The sequence below is a fragment of the Bactrocera oleae genome, chromosome 2, assembly GCF_042242935.1.
Source record: "Bactrocera oleae isolate idBacOlea1 chromosome 2, idBacOlea1, whole genome shotgun sequence".
NCBI lineage: Eukaryota > Metazoa > Arthropoda > Insecta > Diptera > Tephritidae > Bactrocera > Bactrocera oleae.
The window spans coordinates 79465897-79483538 of NC_091536.1; the positions used below are offsets into that span (position 1 = coordinate 79465897).

General features: G+C 36.3%; 2 protein-coding genes across 6 annotated transcripts; one reads left to right on the forward strand and one right to left on the reverse strand.

Annotated features, from left to right (window-relative positions):
* Positions 1 to 2679: 2679 nt before the first annotated feature.
* Positions 2680 to 17424, reverse strand: atl (atlastin GTPase). Of its 5 annotated transcripts, none has more exons than XM_014231314.3 (7): positions 17237 to 17424; positions 5906 to 6200; positions 5045 to 5824; positions 4825 to 4980; positions 4479 to 4759; positions 4339 to 4405; positions 2680 to 4268 (listed from the first exon to the last, which is right to left on the reverse strand). In XM_014231314.3, exons 2-7 carry the CDS (start codon positions 6098 to 6100, stop codon positions 4140 to 4142), a joined length of 1608 nt encoding a protein of 535 aa, XP_014086789.2. In that variant the 5' UTR covers positions 6101 to 6200; positions 17237 to 17424; the 3' UTR covers positions 2680 to 4139. The 5 variants fall into 5 exon arrangements, with proteins under 5 accessions (XP_014086789.2, XP_036226542.2, XP_014086790.2 ...); XM_036370649.2 differs by lacking the exon at positions 17237 to 17424 and adding an exon at positions 15017 to 15141; XM_014231315.3 differs by lacking the exon at positions 17237 to 17424 and adding an exon at positions 8467 to 8611.
* Positions 9649 to 14251, forward strand: Wsck (tyrosine-protein kinase Wsck). The gene is made up of 2 exons (XM_014231313.3): positions 9649 to 11412; positions 11488 to 14251. The coding sequence occupies exons 1-2, from the start codon at positions 10150 to 10152 to the stop codon at positions 12790 to 12792; spliced, it is 2568 nt and encodes an 855-aa protein (XP_014086788.2). The 5' UTR covers positions 9649 to 10149; the 3' UTR covers positions 12793 to 14251.
* Positions 17425 to 17642: the final 218 nt, after the last annotated feature.

A 17642-nucleotide genomic window follows, 5' to 3' on the forward strand; every position in this document is an offset into this window, starting at 1 on the left:
TTTTTTATATATTGTTTCTTATAAATTTTTTAAGTTTTTTTCTTTTTCTATCGTCGATTTTTAAATCAGAGTAGAGCTATATCTGTATGTTATACCGGGTATCATAAAAGCTCTGCATAGAGCATCCTGTTTCTAAAAATCTGGAATGCTCTCCTTTCTATTTAAAAAATATTCACAAGCTAAAGCAACAAGAAAGTGTCAACAGACGAAATAGTCTTGATGTGATGAGTTGGAATTTTATTCAGGCCCAATAAATCTATACATAAATATGTATGTACATATGTAATACAAGCAAAGCTTCTAAAGTCAACTTTTTTTGTTTAACTTCTGTAATTTCATTTCTAATCTGTCATTAGTGTAGAACACATTTCTCACCTTTAAAGAAATCATTATTATAGAGTTAAAATTACATCGATTTCGATTATTATTTCAAAGTTGAATTTCCATAGATAAAAACGTAACGGACAAAAAGATGTTAGCTTAAATAATATACACTTGACGATTATATATGCGTACATACAAACACATAATCATATGTATGTACATAAGTACTATATATGACATGCAATACGTTCGAGTTGGAAATGTAGACAAAGTGAAGTATTGTAGCAAAACGGAATTATTAGTTGTGTGAAATTTTCATAGTTGCGTCGAGTAGCGCCGCTGCGTATGAACGAATCGAGTGTGCCCCCGCTGTTGTCGTACTAGTATAGGCTATCTTAATTAATTGTAATAACGAATTATAAACAAAAACAAAAAAAAATAACTACACAAAAGAGAACCGTTTCATATTTGATATAATTACACGAAGATTTGTAAAATTTAGAAGCAAATTCGTCAACTCAAATAAACACAATTATTTATGAAACGAACGAGTATCAATCAAATTGTATGAATTCAATGGCACAGTAAAAATTGAACTAAAATCACACACTTAAACATAATTACATAATATTGTATACAATACATAAATACATACATACATGCATCATACAATACATGTAAGTTTATTCAGATAAACTTATAATTATAAATGATTATTAAAGTAATATAAAAAGTTAATGAATCGCATTTTTAATTAATACACAAACTAACAGATAATTTACGATAGCAACCATGTCGAATGACAAAAAAAAAACGACATTCAAAAATCTAACGATGAGTGCATAATTTTTCTAATGAACTTCGAAGATATTACAGCGATAGGACGTATGCATAAATGTGTTACTTACCAAATTCTGCTCAGTAAAAGTCTGACTTTCAAAGTATATATGTCTTTTATACCGTTTATATTGTTTAAAAATTCGCTAAGTCATATGAAACTAACTAAAGTTTAGGATAGCGAGATTTATTGCAGATTTTATAATTAAATCCAATGGTGAAGTGGTGTGTTGAGGTCATTGACCTAAATAACGTTAGTTTCCTGTTCCTAAAATTGAATGAGAGCAGAGCAGAGCGGACGGGTCTGTTGAAAAGTCAGGCAAAACGAAATATAATCTCCAGTCATCATATAAGTAGTCAAAGTGAAAAATTAGTTTTAGTAAATTGTAGAAAATCGTTTCGTATTTTGAAATCAGAAAATACGTATAATGGTGTGCTCATAGAACAATCGATTACCTTCAATAATAACTAAAATTAGCTGTACAAAACTAAAATATCGACATGCGCAGAAGATAACAGTAAAAGGCAAACAAGTCGGTTAAGAGCAGAACCAGTCATTGTCAGTTTCAAGATGCCGTGCAAAGGATGTGAAAAAGGTAATAGAGATTATTTTAACTACAATTATAACCTGCCAACTTTTCATCATTTTCAGAATGTAAATGCACACCAGAAAAATGTGATGAACAATGCAAGTGCGCCAAGGACAATAAGTGTAAGCCTGCTGCAGCGGTGGCAGCGAAGAAAAGAAATGTGGAAATTAGACTGAGCTAATATTTAGAAACTGTATTTGAATATGCCAATAAATATTTAAAATTGCGTTTTTGAAAAATTCTTTTTTCATATACTTATGTATATAGTATGTCGTATGCTCGTTGGCTTTCGAGTGAGGGCAGAGGCTCCTATCTGAAAAGCATATGAAATTCGCAACTTGATGGATATGCAGGAATAAGCTTTACATAATTCAAGTTTCATGATTCTTAATTTAAACTCGTGGACTATTGGACAAAGATGTACTACTTCGCACAAATACATAAATTCCAAGAACAAATTTTTGGTGACAATAAGAAAGCAAATTACTTGCTTTCCACAATATTTTTGCTGGTAATAACGACCTTTGTATCTATTTACATATTTTTCTTACCAGCTGCAATCGGCCGAAGTCAATTTACTTGTTCGAGTAGTTTTCTATTACTTAACTGAGTTGTTTTGTTATCGTTTTATTGATGCTGCATGGAAACAAATGTTGCCGAGAACTGTAACGAAATTGTGGGGATTTGTGTACACTACCATAGATCAGTTTGACAACTTTGTTGCAATTGTCGATTGAGAGCTATCTTAGAGTTTGACTCGTTTGAATTTTTTACAAATGCCATCTACGTCATAGAAAACACAGATTTTTGTAAATAGCTGACGACAGCTATATATTGCTTTAATCATGTAAATAAGTCATAATGCGCGCATAAGTTCACCAACGAAATCGGTTGTCTCAGTGTGTTTCGGATATGAAAAGGCAAAGTATTCTTTAAAGTTTTATTCACTTTATTTTCCTTTTTCAATTAATTTAAAAAAAATTAAAATTTCCAATGGTTGTATTTCTTTTTATAGTATATTCATTGCATTCAATACCTTAACCAAATAATTCTTAGAGAGTTATAGAAGACAAAAATCGTATAAAAGAAACGGTGCGTATACGTAAAATTAATAGTATTTTAGTTATTAACAAATTAATTAGAATTAATATTATTAATTTGGTGGATAAACAAAAATTACAATAAAAATCGTTACGAAAATGCTATAAATTCTTTCCATGCACAAATGACACATCACTTTTTATTATTTCTACTAAGATAATTATATTTTATTTACGACTTTTTTTTTGTAACGGGCATAAAGGTAAGGCTGATTTTCATCAACAGCCGCAACATTGCTTCTATTACATGCATACAACACCGCAGTTTTCGACAGTTGGACAATGTACCGTTAAGTGTATTGCTCAAAATTGAGTAGAAACGTTATTCGAAATTTAATTGTATCTACATGTAGGGTTTTATTTGTAACCGAATTCATGCAAAGCTTACAATTTACAATGGTATAGACGTTCGTCGACACGGTTTCTTAAAGTTTGTAAGTTTTATTCAATTGGCGCTGCAAGGCAGCATTGAAAACAGTACAGTTATAGAAGTAGTTATAACAAAAAAAAAAAAAATAACAAAATCTTTCATATTGCATACAATAACAACAGTAACCGAGGCCCGTATTTTCCTTAACAGTGTTGCTAGTGTGGACAATATCAGTTATATTAGTATTTAGCGAGTATGGGTAAATGCTGGACAAGTAAGTGGTCTAATCGTGAAACTCCGTAATGACATCAAAATACTACGCGCCCGAGTGTAGACTGTGCGATAAGTATTGAAGTATTTTAAAATGTTTTCCATGCGTGGAGTTGCACAACAGAACTATACGTAAGTATATTTATCAACGAATGCGCGAAAAAACGCATTTTAGCTAACCAATAGGTTTGATGGGTGTTGGGCGAGTTTTCTTCTTTTGTTTTTCAATTTTTTTTTTTATATACAATACGTTCACTTTTTGGCTCTTCGCTTTTTGCGATTGCTAGCTGCATTATTTATGTTTGTTGTATTACTACCGCTGCTGCTGTTGGCCTCACCATTCGGGGTTGTGACGGTGGCGTATTGGTGTGCTGCTGCATTGGCCGTTTGAGCAAAATTCATTTGCGCACTCGAAGACGCACCTATTATACGGGACCATATTTGCGTGATCATCGTTTTGCCGGCGGTGTCGCCAATATCGCCACCACTGTATGACGCTGTTGCTGCCGCTCTTGTAATTTTCTGTTGAGTCACATTGTTATTGTTGTTGGTTTTCGTTGCTGCTGTTTTCCCTTTAGAATTTGTTTGATTTTTTTGTTGTAGCTGTTGCTGTTGTTGCTGTTGCTGAAGAGATCGTTGGGCGTATTCTCATGACTTCTTCACTTTGCCATTCATTGCCGACGATGCTGTGCGTCCACCGATCGCCGCTTCGGCAGCATGCGTTGCCACATGTTGTATGCCCTTCTCCATGCAACCCTGATATATGGGCTTCATAAACTAAAATTGAAAATTGTGAAATAAGCATTATTGAAAATAGTTTAGAAAAGTAATAGGAATGTGCACTCACGTTTTCCCACATAAACGTCGCAAACTCATCCAATTTAACACCGAAATCACCCATTTCACCGCTGTACCTGTGAGTAAATAGTGGAATATTTCGAATTCAGTAAGATTCTGCGTTTCAGACAAGTTATGGCGTTCATTTACCTAATATACGCCCACAACGCCAATGTCAATAGGGCAACACCCATTACTAGATTACAGAAGTTGGCAAATGTGTAAAGGCCGACGAGGCCAAATATTCCGCTTAGTACGTAACAAATAACTGCCGAGGCAAAATATACGGCTGGCGTGCGTGCAGCCTTGAAAATATTTTTGCTTTCATTGTGCGCTTTGTAAGTGACGTAGGAGTCTTCCAGATCCACATCCAATTGTTGCCGGAACTTTTCAGAGAACTCCTCGCCGCCCATTTTTCGTTTCGATGCGAACTGCATTAATAAAAAAAATAATTAGTGGGAACCCTAGACGGCTTCGGGAATACTTTGTTGCTTACTTGGAATAACGCCTGATCTTTGATGCGGAAGTGCTCGGTCTCTAAATGTGCCGTGCTTAAGTACGGTTTAGTTCCGCCACAAACCTCCTCCATTAGCTGATTGTAAAGCTCCTTCGCTGATGCAACGGCTGTCAAATGGTTAGCTTCGGCGGTGGCCTGCAAGGTAATTCGCATAATTTAGACAATTTTTATGGCAAAACTCAATAAGACAACTACTTACGACAAGCATGCTCTTCGGCTCGGGCAACTCATTGCCCTTGTAGATGCTCATATATGACTGGAAGTACTGTATGAGGTCTCGTGCACGCACCCGTTGGCCACTGATTTCCTTATATACCAAATTGTCCGGCGACAACAGCATCGGTACAAATGTGCGTAGACTCTGTTTGAACTCGGGTGTGATATCCTTGAGACGTCCGTCGAATTTAGGATTGGTCGCTACACTTAAGCCTGGATGTGGCATCAAGAAACATGCCACTTCCATGAAACAGGCTGCAATATGTCGTCGCAACGACTGCAGTTCCGGGTGCTGTTTGTCTGACACTTCTAGGCGGCGCTTAAGTATCTTATCGCCACCCAGAGCGCCATACTCAGCCTCGTATGGAAAACTCCAATCGCGCACCAGAAACTGTAAGCGTTGAAACGGCTTTTTGCCTGTATCGGCCAATGCTAAGCGACCATATTCTGTGAACAATTGCAAATGCTGCAAATCGTCTTCCTGTATGTTTTGTGACAAATTATATATCTGCACGGATGAAACCATTGTGCTGAGCGCAAAAACGGTAGCACAATCGCGCACTGTGCTCTGGCTGTCGAATGCACCCTGTGTGTCGAGTAAAATGATGGCCACCTTGTCGCCGTTCGGATAATCGTGCAGAAATATTTCGGACCACATTAAAATACCAGTGGTATCACGTTCAGAACCGCCGCGCCACGAAAAACCTGTCAGCGGTTCGTTCTCATCACCAATCCAATCGGTTACCACATCATGGCGCACATACTACACATAGGAACGAGAAAGTCAAAAATAGTGGATTGAATATTATTAAAACAAAATAGTGTGTGACTTTTTTGAAATTACCTTGGAGTATAGGTAGCGTAGGAAAAAGTCAAGCAGAAAACTTTTGCCCTTGCGAAATGCCCCCGCCACCGACACGACGCAAACGAAGCGATCTTTCACCTCGTCGCGCATTAACACTTCGCTCAATGCATCTTCGTTGAGCAGAAAAGTATGCTCCTCCGATGTGTTTATTATCTGGATTGCCGTTCCAGGCATGGCTAATGGCTGTATGTGCACCTATTATACGGATTACAGTGGCAGCTCCGCAAATTATTTTGTGTGCCTCGTTTCTGCAATTATATCACGTTGGATTACGCTGGAACGAAAGAGAGTAGAGAATTTAGTACTGCGAGTTTGAAGCAGTGAAAGCACTATAATTAACGAACTATGACTCCACTTCGTATATGTGCATCGTAATTCTTCCTTGACCTCACATCCTAATTTCTCTCTTCTTTTAAATTATATTGTAGCTGACCTATTGTCTCTAAGGTTCTCTATTTCATACAAACTTAAATTAGTATTAGAAGTTCTGGAAAACATTTTTGGAAAATTAACAATTTTATTTAATAATTAATAAATTCGAAATAAAGGCAAAGTAGGAATAAAATTGAATACTAATTAATTTTTTTTCTTTCGAAAAGAATTTTGAGCAAATAAAAACATGAAAATTAATATTGCTGCAAAATATGTACATACGTATGTATGTAGAACAGCTGCCAAGCAAAATCTCACCAGAGACGACGAATTCTTGGCAAGCATTATGTGCCTGCAACCGCTTTGCGCGAGGAAATCGCGGAAAATGCTACAAAACCATGTGAAGCTGCCAAAAAACTAAAATCATGAATAAGACGAACAACAACAACAACCACAACAAAATAAAATTGAGTTAAATAGAAAGCATAATTTCAACGCAATGTTGAGAATGGCTAGGGATAGTGTAAATTTTTTATTTTTTCGCAATTATTAGAATCCGAAAATACATTTTTAGGTAGCTTGCATTCGTCATCGGCGGCGGCCGCTGTCGACACATGCTAGTACTAGCGCTGTCCGACTGAAGAGTGCGGGCACACGATACTGGGCAAAAGCGCAGCAACCAATTGGAATTTTCACCACAAATAGACTTAAAGTTAAAGGTTTATATAAAGTACAAGTCATTGACAGGTAAATATCTCTGTGTGTGAATTTGTGTCGGCAGACATGTATCGATACATGCAGCTAATACATAATCTGTAGGCATGCACCTGTTCTGGTCTTGCCATAGACAAGACACACACACACATACATGTGATATGCACATTTACAGTTTTGTAATTGCAATAGATGTGCATTAAAACGCGTTGAGCTCTCAGCGGGTTAATGCTTGCGGCATACTTCGCAAGATTAATCATCTCGAAATAACAATTTTTCTAGTTGAAATGTCACAGCGAGTGCTAAGGAACTCATTTCGTGCCAACCAAAACAATATGCAATCACATAATAACAACAACAATAAAAAATATCTAACAAAAATCTCGCAAATTGTAATTGCAATATATTTATACATAAGGCCGTGTTTGGCAATATTTATTTAATTTGGCTGGGAACAGTTTTGGGTGTAAATGCTGCAGACCTTTGCCTTTCGACATCAATTAATTGAGCAACAAGTCGCTCCTCTCTGCTTTTGAATCACAATTTATTTTAATAAAAAAATACCTTGATTGATGACGTGTGTACTGGGAATAGTAAAACATTTGGATACATTTATACTGCGAGAAAATTAATTAAGTGAACACTTGACAGGAGACAACAAAATCAAACAACAATGGCATTAAATGTAAATGTGTAGGTACGCTGTGTATATGTTTTTTGTTATAAAATTGTTACAAATAAAAACAATATTTAGACAATTATAATTGCAGTGCAAAAAACTCGTAAAAAAATTAACAATTAAACTAAACAAATATATTTGAGCAAGATTATGATTATCGCTTACTGTTTATTTACATTTATGCTATAATTATTATTAATTATTCACGATTACGTACGTACGAGTACTTTTCAGTTCGATTTCATTTCGATTCTGTCTTTCAATCAATTCTATTTACGATTATACACTATGAAGTCACCTTACTTGGACTTCAAAACTTTGAACTTCATTCGTGCATAATTTTTCAATGTCAAACGCAATGCGAAAATATTATAAACTTGCGCTTGTTATTGGAAAACCGAAGCAATATCGGCACACCAGCAGCGCACACTTTATATACAATATATACATATATAACAGTACACAAAGCAGATTCCAAAATCTCTAGCCGTTAGAGACAGGCAAGTATGTAAATAAGTAGATAATTGTAAATTATCTTAAACCAAACATCTCACAGGCAACAACAAAAACCACACTATGAGAAATACAATAATAATAATAATAACAACAAAAGTAACTACGTCAACAATATTTGTAAACTCGGTGGTAAGCAGTCTATTTGCCACACAACAACCACACAAGAACAACAAGTACGCACAACAATGTTGTAGTTGTTGTTGTGACCGATTATGAAGAATTATTTACTCGTGGCGTTCTATCATTAATATGTATTTACCAACTTTTTTTGGGCTTTTGGCAAAACAACGATTTAATTGAATTAATTAACCGTCACCGCACGCAGTCGAATTGCTACTCAACAGTGCGGACACTGCTCTGTGCGCCTCAACTCAGATTAGTTTAGTTCACTTGGCATCGAGGCGATTCGGTTCCATTCGCGACAATCAAATGTTGTGTACGAGCAGACACAGTGTCAACGTAGTGGATTCTCTGGCGCTGCGCTGTGCTCGTTGCGAGCGTTAATCGTGTTTAGAAGCAGAAAAACTTGCGCACTCATCTCTTTCGATCGATCTCACAACGATATTGCAGAGATTTGGAAGCATGACAAAGAATGTTTTAACCAGAACCTGCTCGTATTGCTGAAGTACATAAATTCATATACATATCTGTATATTGGATGATTACATCGACGATTCGATTAGTATAATTACTGTTTTTTTGCTTGGCTTTTTGTTTTGCTTTGTATTCTTCTTGTTTATAAGTATGTACAAAGTATGTACGTTTAACAATATCGCTAGAATGAAGTAATATGGTCTCAACTGAAGGTTGGATGTTTCAATGCCTACTGATGTCAACAACTGATCGGAGCTTGGAACCAGTATTTTGGGAAAATTTGTTTTATGTCAGGAAAAATGTATGTAATGGCAGATTTCTTTAGCTGATCTCTGATCTTATAGCTTCGGTGCAACGTTTAAAGTTTTTTCTTGTTTTCAAATCATTTTTGATGGGATTTCTGGAGCGGAGAGTATATGGAAAATGTATTTCAAAATGTTTCGGCAAAATAAAATTGAAATTGGTGTTGCCTTACAAGCCATTTTTCGTATTCAAACAACTGTTCTCAGCGTTATTTTCCACACTCATATTTTCTTCATTTCTTCGCTCTCGGCCGCCGAGCAGTGAGGGTGCTGTATTAGTCATCAATGGCCCGAATGCTTTTTAAGCCCGGCTAAAGCAAAAACAGGTAAAATCCAAAACAGTTTCCAATACAGCAACGAACGGTGGAATGTACAAACGAATGAAACGCAAAAATGAGTGAAAAACACGTTCACCCCGATCACCAGGTGTGCTCAACATCGATCTCTTTTCCGTACATGTGCGCCAGAGACTTACGACGACGCATAAACAGAAAATATGAAAGTAACAACGATAGCTGCCAACAGTACCAGCCGTTGGACGATGTTTGGTCATAGCAGCTAAGCGCAGGTTTTGCTTTTCAATTCGCCTTTGTCGCTGTGAAACGCTGTGTCGTCGTCATCGTCGTGGTCGTTTGTGGGACGAATAAGTGAGTAAACAAATGAGCGCCGCTTAGTCAATTCGATTACTGACTGTGTGTTTAAATGGAACGTTACTGGTTGCTGCCGCTGGTTGGATCGCATAATCGCTGGACAATGAAGCAGAACACTGGGCGAATGCACGTCCGATCTAACGTATGCGATTTTCAATAGTAAAATATAATAGAGGAAACCAACGTTGGCGAAATTTCAAAACATAATTCAAAAGACTAATAAAAGCAGCAAAAGAAAAGAGAATTAATTAGTGCGCCAACAAAGCTAGCATATAATCGAATTTGATAAGAGTAAATAAAGGTTTATTGAATGAGGGTGGCACCCTGAACGCCAAGCGGACGGAGCATTTAATTAGTCGGATTCTAGCAACAGTGGCTACAGCAGCATCATTCAGAATGTCAGCCAAAAATTTTCAAGCACTTCAAAGAACGGTGCACACACAATGGCGAAATAATACCTACAATAACGGCCACCGCCCAGCTAAAGCGTGGAGTCACACCTGGCGAAGTCGCTATGACAGCGGCGGTAGCAACAACAACAGCAGTATTACTAACAGTTCAACACACTTGCTTACACAACGTTCTGGCCGCGGCATGTTACAATCGCTATTGTTGTATTTTGCCATACTCTTAACTTTAGTCAACTCTCAAAACACTGAACAATTGCAAATCGTGCCTATCGCAGGTGAGTCAACGTTTTTTTACGTCGGTTGCTACACTGCACGCACAGATCTCCTGAAGGAGTCTATTTACTCGAAGACGCCGCGGACTTGTGTCGAAATATGCGAGCATCAAAATTACAGTTACGCTGTTTTATCGGCAGAGCGTTGTTTCTGCATGAACAATGTCAACACGAAGGATCGCCAGGATGACAAACTGTGCAATACACGCTGTTTAGCTGACAAATCCCAGTATTGTGGTGGTGTTGGCGTACACAGTTACTATTCAACTATATGGGCCACAAAAACGGCACCGCGAAATCTTCGCGTGGACAACGTAACCGAATACACCATAACCGTAGCTTGGGACATGCACTTGTCCCCTAGCAAAGTGTTCGTGGCTGGTGCTGAGGTAGCGGCGACCAATCCAGTGCAAGAGGTTACGAATTTTCGCATACGGACACAAGTAGTGCGCACATACTCAACACTGCCTTTCTTTCCGCAACCTGAATTCATAGTGCAAGGCATGGAGACAAGCATCGAAATCACAGACCTACATCCGGCCACTGAGTACAATATCACTGTTGAGGCAATGTGCGCACAGGTGGTATGTGGCAATGCCTCACTACATGCCAGCACCGAAGTGGGTATCCCCAGTCCCACGCCGCCGCAGCCGCGTGTTATCCGTACAACAGATTCCGCCATGACCATAGAAATCCCGCCGATGCGCAATGATAATGGACCGCTTACAAAAGTGCTGGTTATTGTAGAACGTGTAGATGCCTCGCTAAGTCAACCATTCGAAACCGAGCTTCTGGGTAGTTGGCAAAAGGCCCAGGATGATGGACTGCCGTACTATATAACTGCACAGCTGGATTACAATGGACCGGACGATAATCGTACGCGGCAATTTATTGTGGGCGATGGTAGGCGTTATGGGCCTTTTTTGAATGTGCCATTGAATACGACTGGCGCCGATATACATCTCAGCCTGGGTTTGGTAAGTTAAAATTTATTTATCGGTTATTTACGAAAATACCGTATTAATATGAGAAAATATATTTTAATTCATTAGGTTAGTACATTGAATGGTGTAACAAAGACCCTGTATACTCGTGGTTCACACGATCAACACTCAATTACATTGGATAATTTTCAATATGCCACCTTCGATTCGGGCCGCGCTTCCATTATTGCGTTGACCGTGACTTGCATCATATTTGCCATTTGTTTGATACTCAGCGTGTTTACGTATTTCTATTTGCGCTACAAGACCTGCCAGGCGCGCGGAGGTTTGAATCGCAATGTTCATGAGATGACCATGCAACAGCCGATTATCGAGCGCGAGAACAATGGATTCGTTGTGGAGGATGAATTGCTGCCCGCTGAGAATTTCCGCCAACAGCTTGACGTGCTCATCTCGGCTTTGGACCCCAACAAACGGTTGCCCCGCAATGCATTGCGCATGAATGTTAATGATATATTTGCGGATGGACGTTATGGTGAGGTAATTACTGGCAAATTCATCTCTGCCGCGTTGCCGGAAGCGAGCGCCGACTGTCAACTGCATGTGCTCGCTTTGGACGATTTACAGGGTAAAGAGCAGGCACATTTGCTACGCGACTTCCGCAATCTTTCAAAGTTGCAGCGACACGAGCATTTACTCGACTTCTATGGCATCTCGTCTAGCACCGATTGGTTTTATTTGGTCTTTGAGCATCAAACTGTGAGTTTGAAACGTCGTCTTATCGAGAGTAGGCGCGTACCCAATACGGCACCCATGCAACGTATTACTGCACTCTCCGAGGAGTTGGTGCTGCAGTGGATCTACGAGATAGCCAGCGCGTTCGAGTATCTTAGCAGCTGCAAAGTGGTGCACAAGCAATTGTGTTCGCATAATATTTTCGTCACTGCGGATGCCAAACTAAAGGTGTCAGTATTCGGCCCGATTCCGTATGTGCAAAACGAAAAGAAAATCGATATAACTCGCTGGTTGGCACCGGAAGCGTTACGCTACCAGCACTTCTCTGTTAAATCGGACGTGTGGTCGTTCGCTTGTGTCGCTTGGGAGTGCTGTACGCTGGGCGGCACATTATATGCCAATATCACTAACACACAACAGTTGCTTGACGCAATTAAGAGCGGTTCACGACCAGCACAACCGTCATTCGTCTTTCAGGATCTATACCAACTGTTGCTCAACTGCTGGCAGCTAGAGCCAAGTGAACGTATCAATTTCGAGGAGATCGCGTATAATGTGCGTCAGCTGATGACATCACCACGACACGCGTTATGCTTTGATCGATTGCCGGAGCTGCCCGGCAATAATGTGCTGGACACGCTGCCATACTACATGCCAATGCTGGAAATGCTGAACTAGCAACATGTGATTTTTGAAAATGCTTATTGTAGGGATACAAAGGAGCCAACCAAATGTGCCTATTATGAATGGTAATTATAGGAATGCGAGTTGACAAGAGGTGAAAATAATCACAGCTGTTTATTTAGTGCAAAATTTTTTGGCCAATACCAGCCTCTGCTTTTGGTTGAAACAGTTATGTTGACAACAAAAATAAAATCTCAAATCTTAGTTTTGTGTAATTTTAAAACAACAATTGTAATATATGGTACATATGCATGTATGTTTTTGTTTATTTTGTAGCAAAATATGTTCATGCTTTGATTTTACTTTAAATTATTTTAGACGAAAGTAATTTGCACTTCTAATCGTTTTGATTGCAGGACGCCAGTGTTCTCATATGAAGCTATTTATTTTAGTTTAAAGCCAAATACCCCTGCTGACAAGGGAAAGTTTTAATTACTGTGCATTTCAATATAAAAAAAATACCCCAATAAACATATTTAAAATGTCGCAACAACAATACTTGTACGAAATGTATTGTTTTTGAAGAAACTTGAAATATATACATGTTTTTGGCAAAAGCCGAAGCTATGTTACAATTAGTTTTTAAATTGAAACCAGCAAATGATTTGAGTTTCTGTAATAAAATTTAAACTACAATAGAATAAAATATTTTCACTCGACATTGGTGGCATATTTAATGGCTACTATAATCTCAAATGTACTGGCTTGAGAAATATATTAGAATTTTATTTTTTACAATTTCTTAACATACGCCCACAAAACGGTTTATTGCAAAATAAAAAGTGTATATTGGCAATATCCGATAAATATTTTTAATTTGTTTCAAAAGTTGTTTATTATTATTGAAAAAGGAAAAATAATTAAATAAGTGTTTATAGTCTCAATCAATAAATTCTAGCACGTAACTTCTATATCAGTTGAGGCCTTTAATTTTTCATTGTCTTCGATTTTATTCAAAATATTTTCGTATGCATATAATGTATATGCACATATTTGTAGATATGTTAATTTCTGTAAACATACATAGAAAATTGAGCGTTGAAGCGCCAAAGGCTTGTAAACACACGTACAATTTAGTTTTTCTGCAAGATGCAAATTATTTTTAGAAATAATTTGGTTATATACACATAAATATTATCAATGTTTTTGTAAAGACTGTGCAACATACCGTTGTTATTTAGGCAATAAACTTGCGTAATTGCAAATTATAAACTTTGTCAAATGTAAATTGAAATTTTTTTATGTTGTAATCCCACATTATTAATTACTGTATATTGGATAAAAGAATTCATAATAATTGTAAGTTTTTCTAATTAGTTGCCTGAAAAGTATATATCAGATGGAACATAGTATATGTATATAATTAATCAAAATATTTAGAATTGCATAAAACACTCTTTCTTACTTGTTCTAATAAATCAATTAGCACATTCGGAAGAATATTGCAAACATACTATCTTTTTTTCTTCACAGCGTGCAAAAAAGTTCTTTGCTATAAAGGGGCAGGATTTTGAATTTGTTTTCGTTTTTTTTTGTTTTTGTCTTAAATGAACGCATAATTTCTCAACAATGTTGTGTTTGAATTTCAAGTCGATTGGAGCAAACATTTTTCCCCAGATGTTTTTAAAGTCGGTGCCACTCATAACATTGAACACTATTTATATGCATACATAATTTACGATTTCAGATGATCCAGCACCGAGTTATGAGTGGCCCCACAATTCTAGTTTTTTCGATACGCTTTTAAGTAATTGCTGCCATTGCCGTATTTTTTAATATTTCTCCATAAAAACTTAACAGAATATTTTTCAAATATCATACTATAATATAACATTGGTTTTTAAAAATCGATTTTAACTGTTACATACAAAATCATAAAAATGTGTCTTGTTTTTTACATGAATTAAGAGTATAGTGCCATAGTAAAGTACCATAAGCACTATTTGATAAAAACTATTGTTATTGTTGTATCATATAAAAATACACATCTTCATGAAAAAATGATATTCAAATAGTCGTATAAAACATCAAAACAATCAACGGAGAACATTTACATAGTGTTTATTTGCTTGCGTATTTATGATACAATGTATGTGAGTGTGCTGTATTAGCGAATATATAATTATAAAAGAGTGTCCAACGTAGCAAAATATTTATTGTTTTATAGCATTTTAAATACAAATTTGTGAATACAAATGGGAACGATAAATTAGCTCACCGAACGAAATTTAAAAGCATTAAAAAATAAATCGATTTAGAATTAACAGCTGTGCACTTTTATTTTTAATTCTCGTCGTTTACTATTTGAACTGATAGACGATTTAAATGAAGTGGCGATCGCCGATGGACTGCCAAGCGACCGGCTTAATAAGGTGAACCATAGCTAGCATGAAGGAAATGTTTACGTACATTCATATGAAACTTTAAGCTTATATACAAGTATTTTATATTTTTATTGAAAAATGGAAAATATTGAGCGAGAGAGAAAACATATGCAGAGAGCTGTGAATAATTGGTAGCAAATTTTTTTTACACAGCTATAAACTGTTTCCTCGATGTCATATCTTTAGATCGTTAACAACAAATGAATTAATCGGCAGATAAAGTTGTTTTATATAGCCTTATGCATTCTGTCAGCAGGTGCAAGGGTTATCTGCCAGTATGGGTTCGCCGATGTTTAGTAATATATTCGATACAACTAAAATTTTCCAACTAAGCACCAATCAATTAAATAATTTTGAGTCTAGAAAGTTGATGTATTTTATGGTTTCTTTTATGAAATTGCTTTGCAAATCCATACGGGGCTTTGAAAGATATGCAATATAATATGTTAGGATTATAATTTGCACGGTTATTTTGAAATAAAAGCATATTTTGTCTAATACTATCGATCTCAATTAATGCACATTAAAGATGTTAGCTTAAGGAGATATACAAGTTGGGTAAAATTTTTTTTTATATACAACACATAGAAGAGCTTTATTTTGATCGGTCGGTTTGTATGACTGCTCCACATGTTATAGCGGTCCGATCTGAACAATTTGTTCGGATATTGTAGCCGTGCCATGGACAATAATCCTCGCCAAATTTTTCTTTACAAATACTTGAATCTCTGTATCAAAGCTATATGCTATAGTGGTTCGGTCTGAACAATTTCTTCAGAGATGGTATCGGAAGAAATCATGTAAATTTTCGTGAAAATATTTTGTCAAATGAGAAAGGTTTTCATATAAGAACTTGAGCTATATGATATACATGTAGGGTCTGATATCGGCGGATCAAAAAAATTAACAATTTTTTTCAGAGAAAAGGACGCGTGCAAAATTTTAAAACTGAGGGACTAATTCGTATATATTCAGACAGACAGGAGGACATGTCTGAATCGATTCAGCCCGTCATGCTGACCATTTATACATACTTGTACACTTTAAAGGGTCGCCGAAGTTTCCTTCTGCGTGCTACAAACTTTGTTGCAAACTTGTATACCCTCTTCAGGGTATAAACATTTTTAGAATAGTGGGACTTTTACAATTACTTATGTATTATGAATAAATTTAGTTTTCAGGGTATCACCGGTGACATTTTTGATAAGATTCAAGGCAAATATTAGAGTTATAAATAATTTTGCATACGCTCGTATTTAGTTATCAATAAGCATGTTGCTAAGTCCCAATATTGTGCTGCTAAATATACCATTTTTAATTTTCTAATCAATTTATCTTCATTGTACACTACAACTTGCGTATGTTCACCAAAAACCAGTTCTATAGTTTGGTATATGGTTTTAAAACCAAAAAACTTAACATTTCTTTAATGGTTAGTTTACCGTTCAAGTGACACGTAAAATTCAAAAACATAACACATAGACATTAGTTAAAAAACTTTTCAAAAATGTGTGCTCTTATCAGCATTTAATTCAGCAGTTTGTTTACTGATAAAAATATATTGCTGCATGCTTGTAAAGTACTGAGTATACTAAATAAATGATGTTAATGTAATGCTCCATCTTCATTAGGAAATAGATCAACAGTTAAAAACCTGCCGCAACATTTACAGATTGCTTATATGCATTGAAACATTGTTATTCAAGCAGAAACTGCTCGACCCCTTTGAAGGTAATCAACACCCTCCTTTCAACATATGACCCCCGGTCCTAAATAACTCACATGCTACTACACATATTTTCGAATTTTGCGGTATATCCATTACTAGATTTTTTGTTATCCTTTAGCCTCTGGTTGGTGTTCGCCCTAATACTCTTGTTTCTCCTAAATCATACAAAATCGCATGCACATACTACCAGTTACTAATACTTCCTATATATAACTTTGGTGCAGTTTCCTGAATGGGCACAATTAATATTCACTTGACCACGAAAATTTATACATATTGATGTGGGCTGTCACTTCTTTAATGTTTTCTGGTTGTTTTCACTTACGTATAGATATTGCGTCGCAAACTGTTTTATGCACTCTAATAATTTTTACTTCAATTAGCTTGCAAAATTTAATCTCCTTGTTAATTTACGGAATTTGCTCGTACAATTTTTTGATTTTCTTCAAGTGACGGCAAATTAAACCTATTTGTTGGATATTGACACTCTTTTCCAACAAATTTTTATTGTTTTTGTTGCATGCTTACGTACCAATCGTGCGGAAGACCGAGATAACACGATTTTCTAAATCACACGTCAATTTTTATATAGGGTTGCTGAGTTAATATCTTATGTGTCAAATTGTTATTTGTAACAAATGTGAATCAAATTTGTATTATGCATAATATTTAAATGGAGGGAAAAAATGCATAAAATGTTGCACAAATAATATCAAGTTATAAATTGGCAA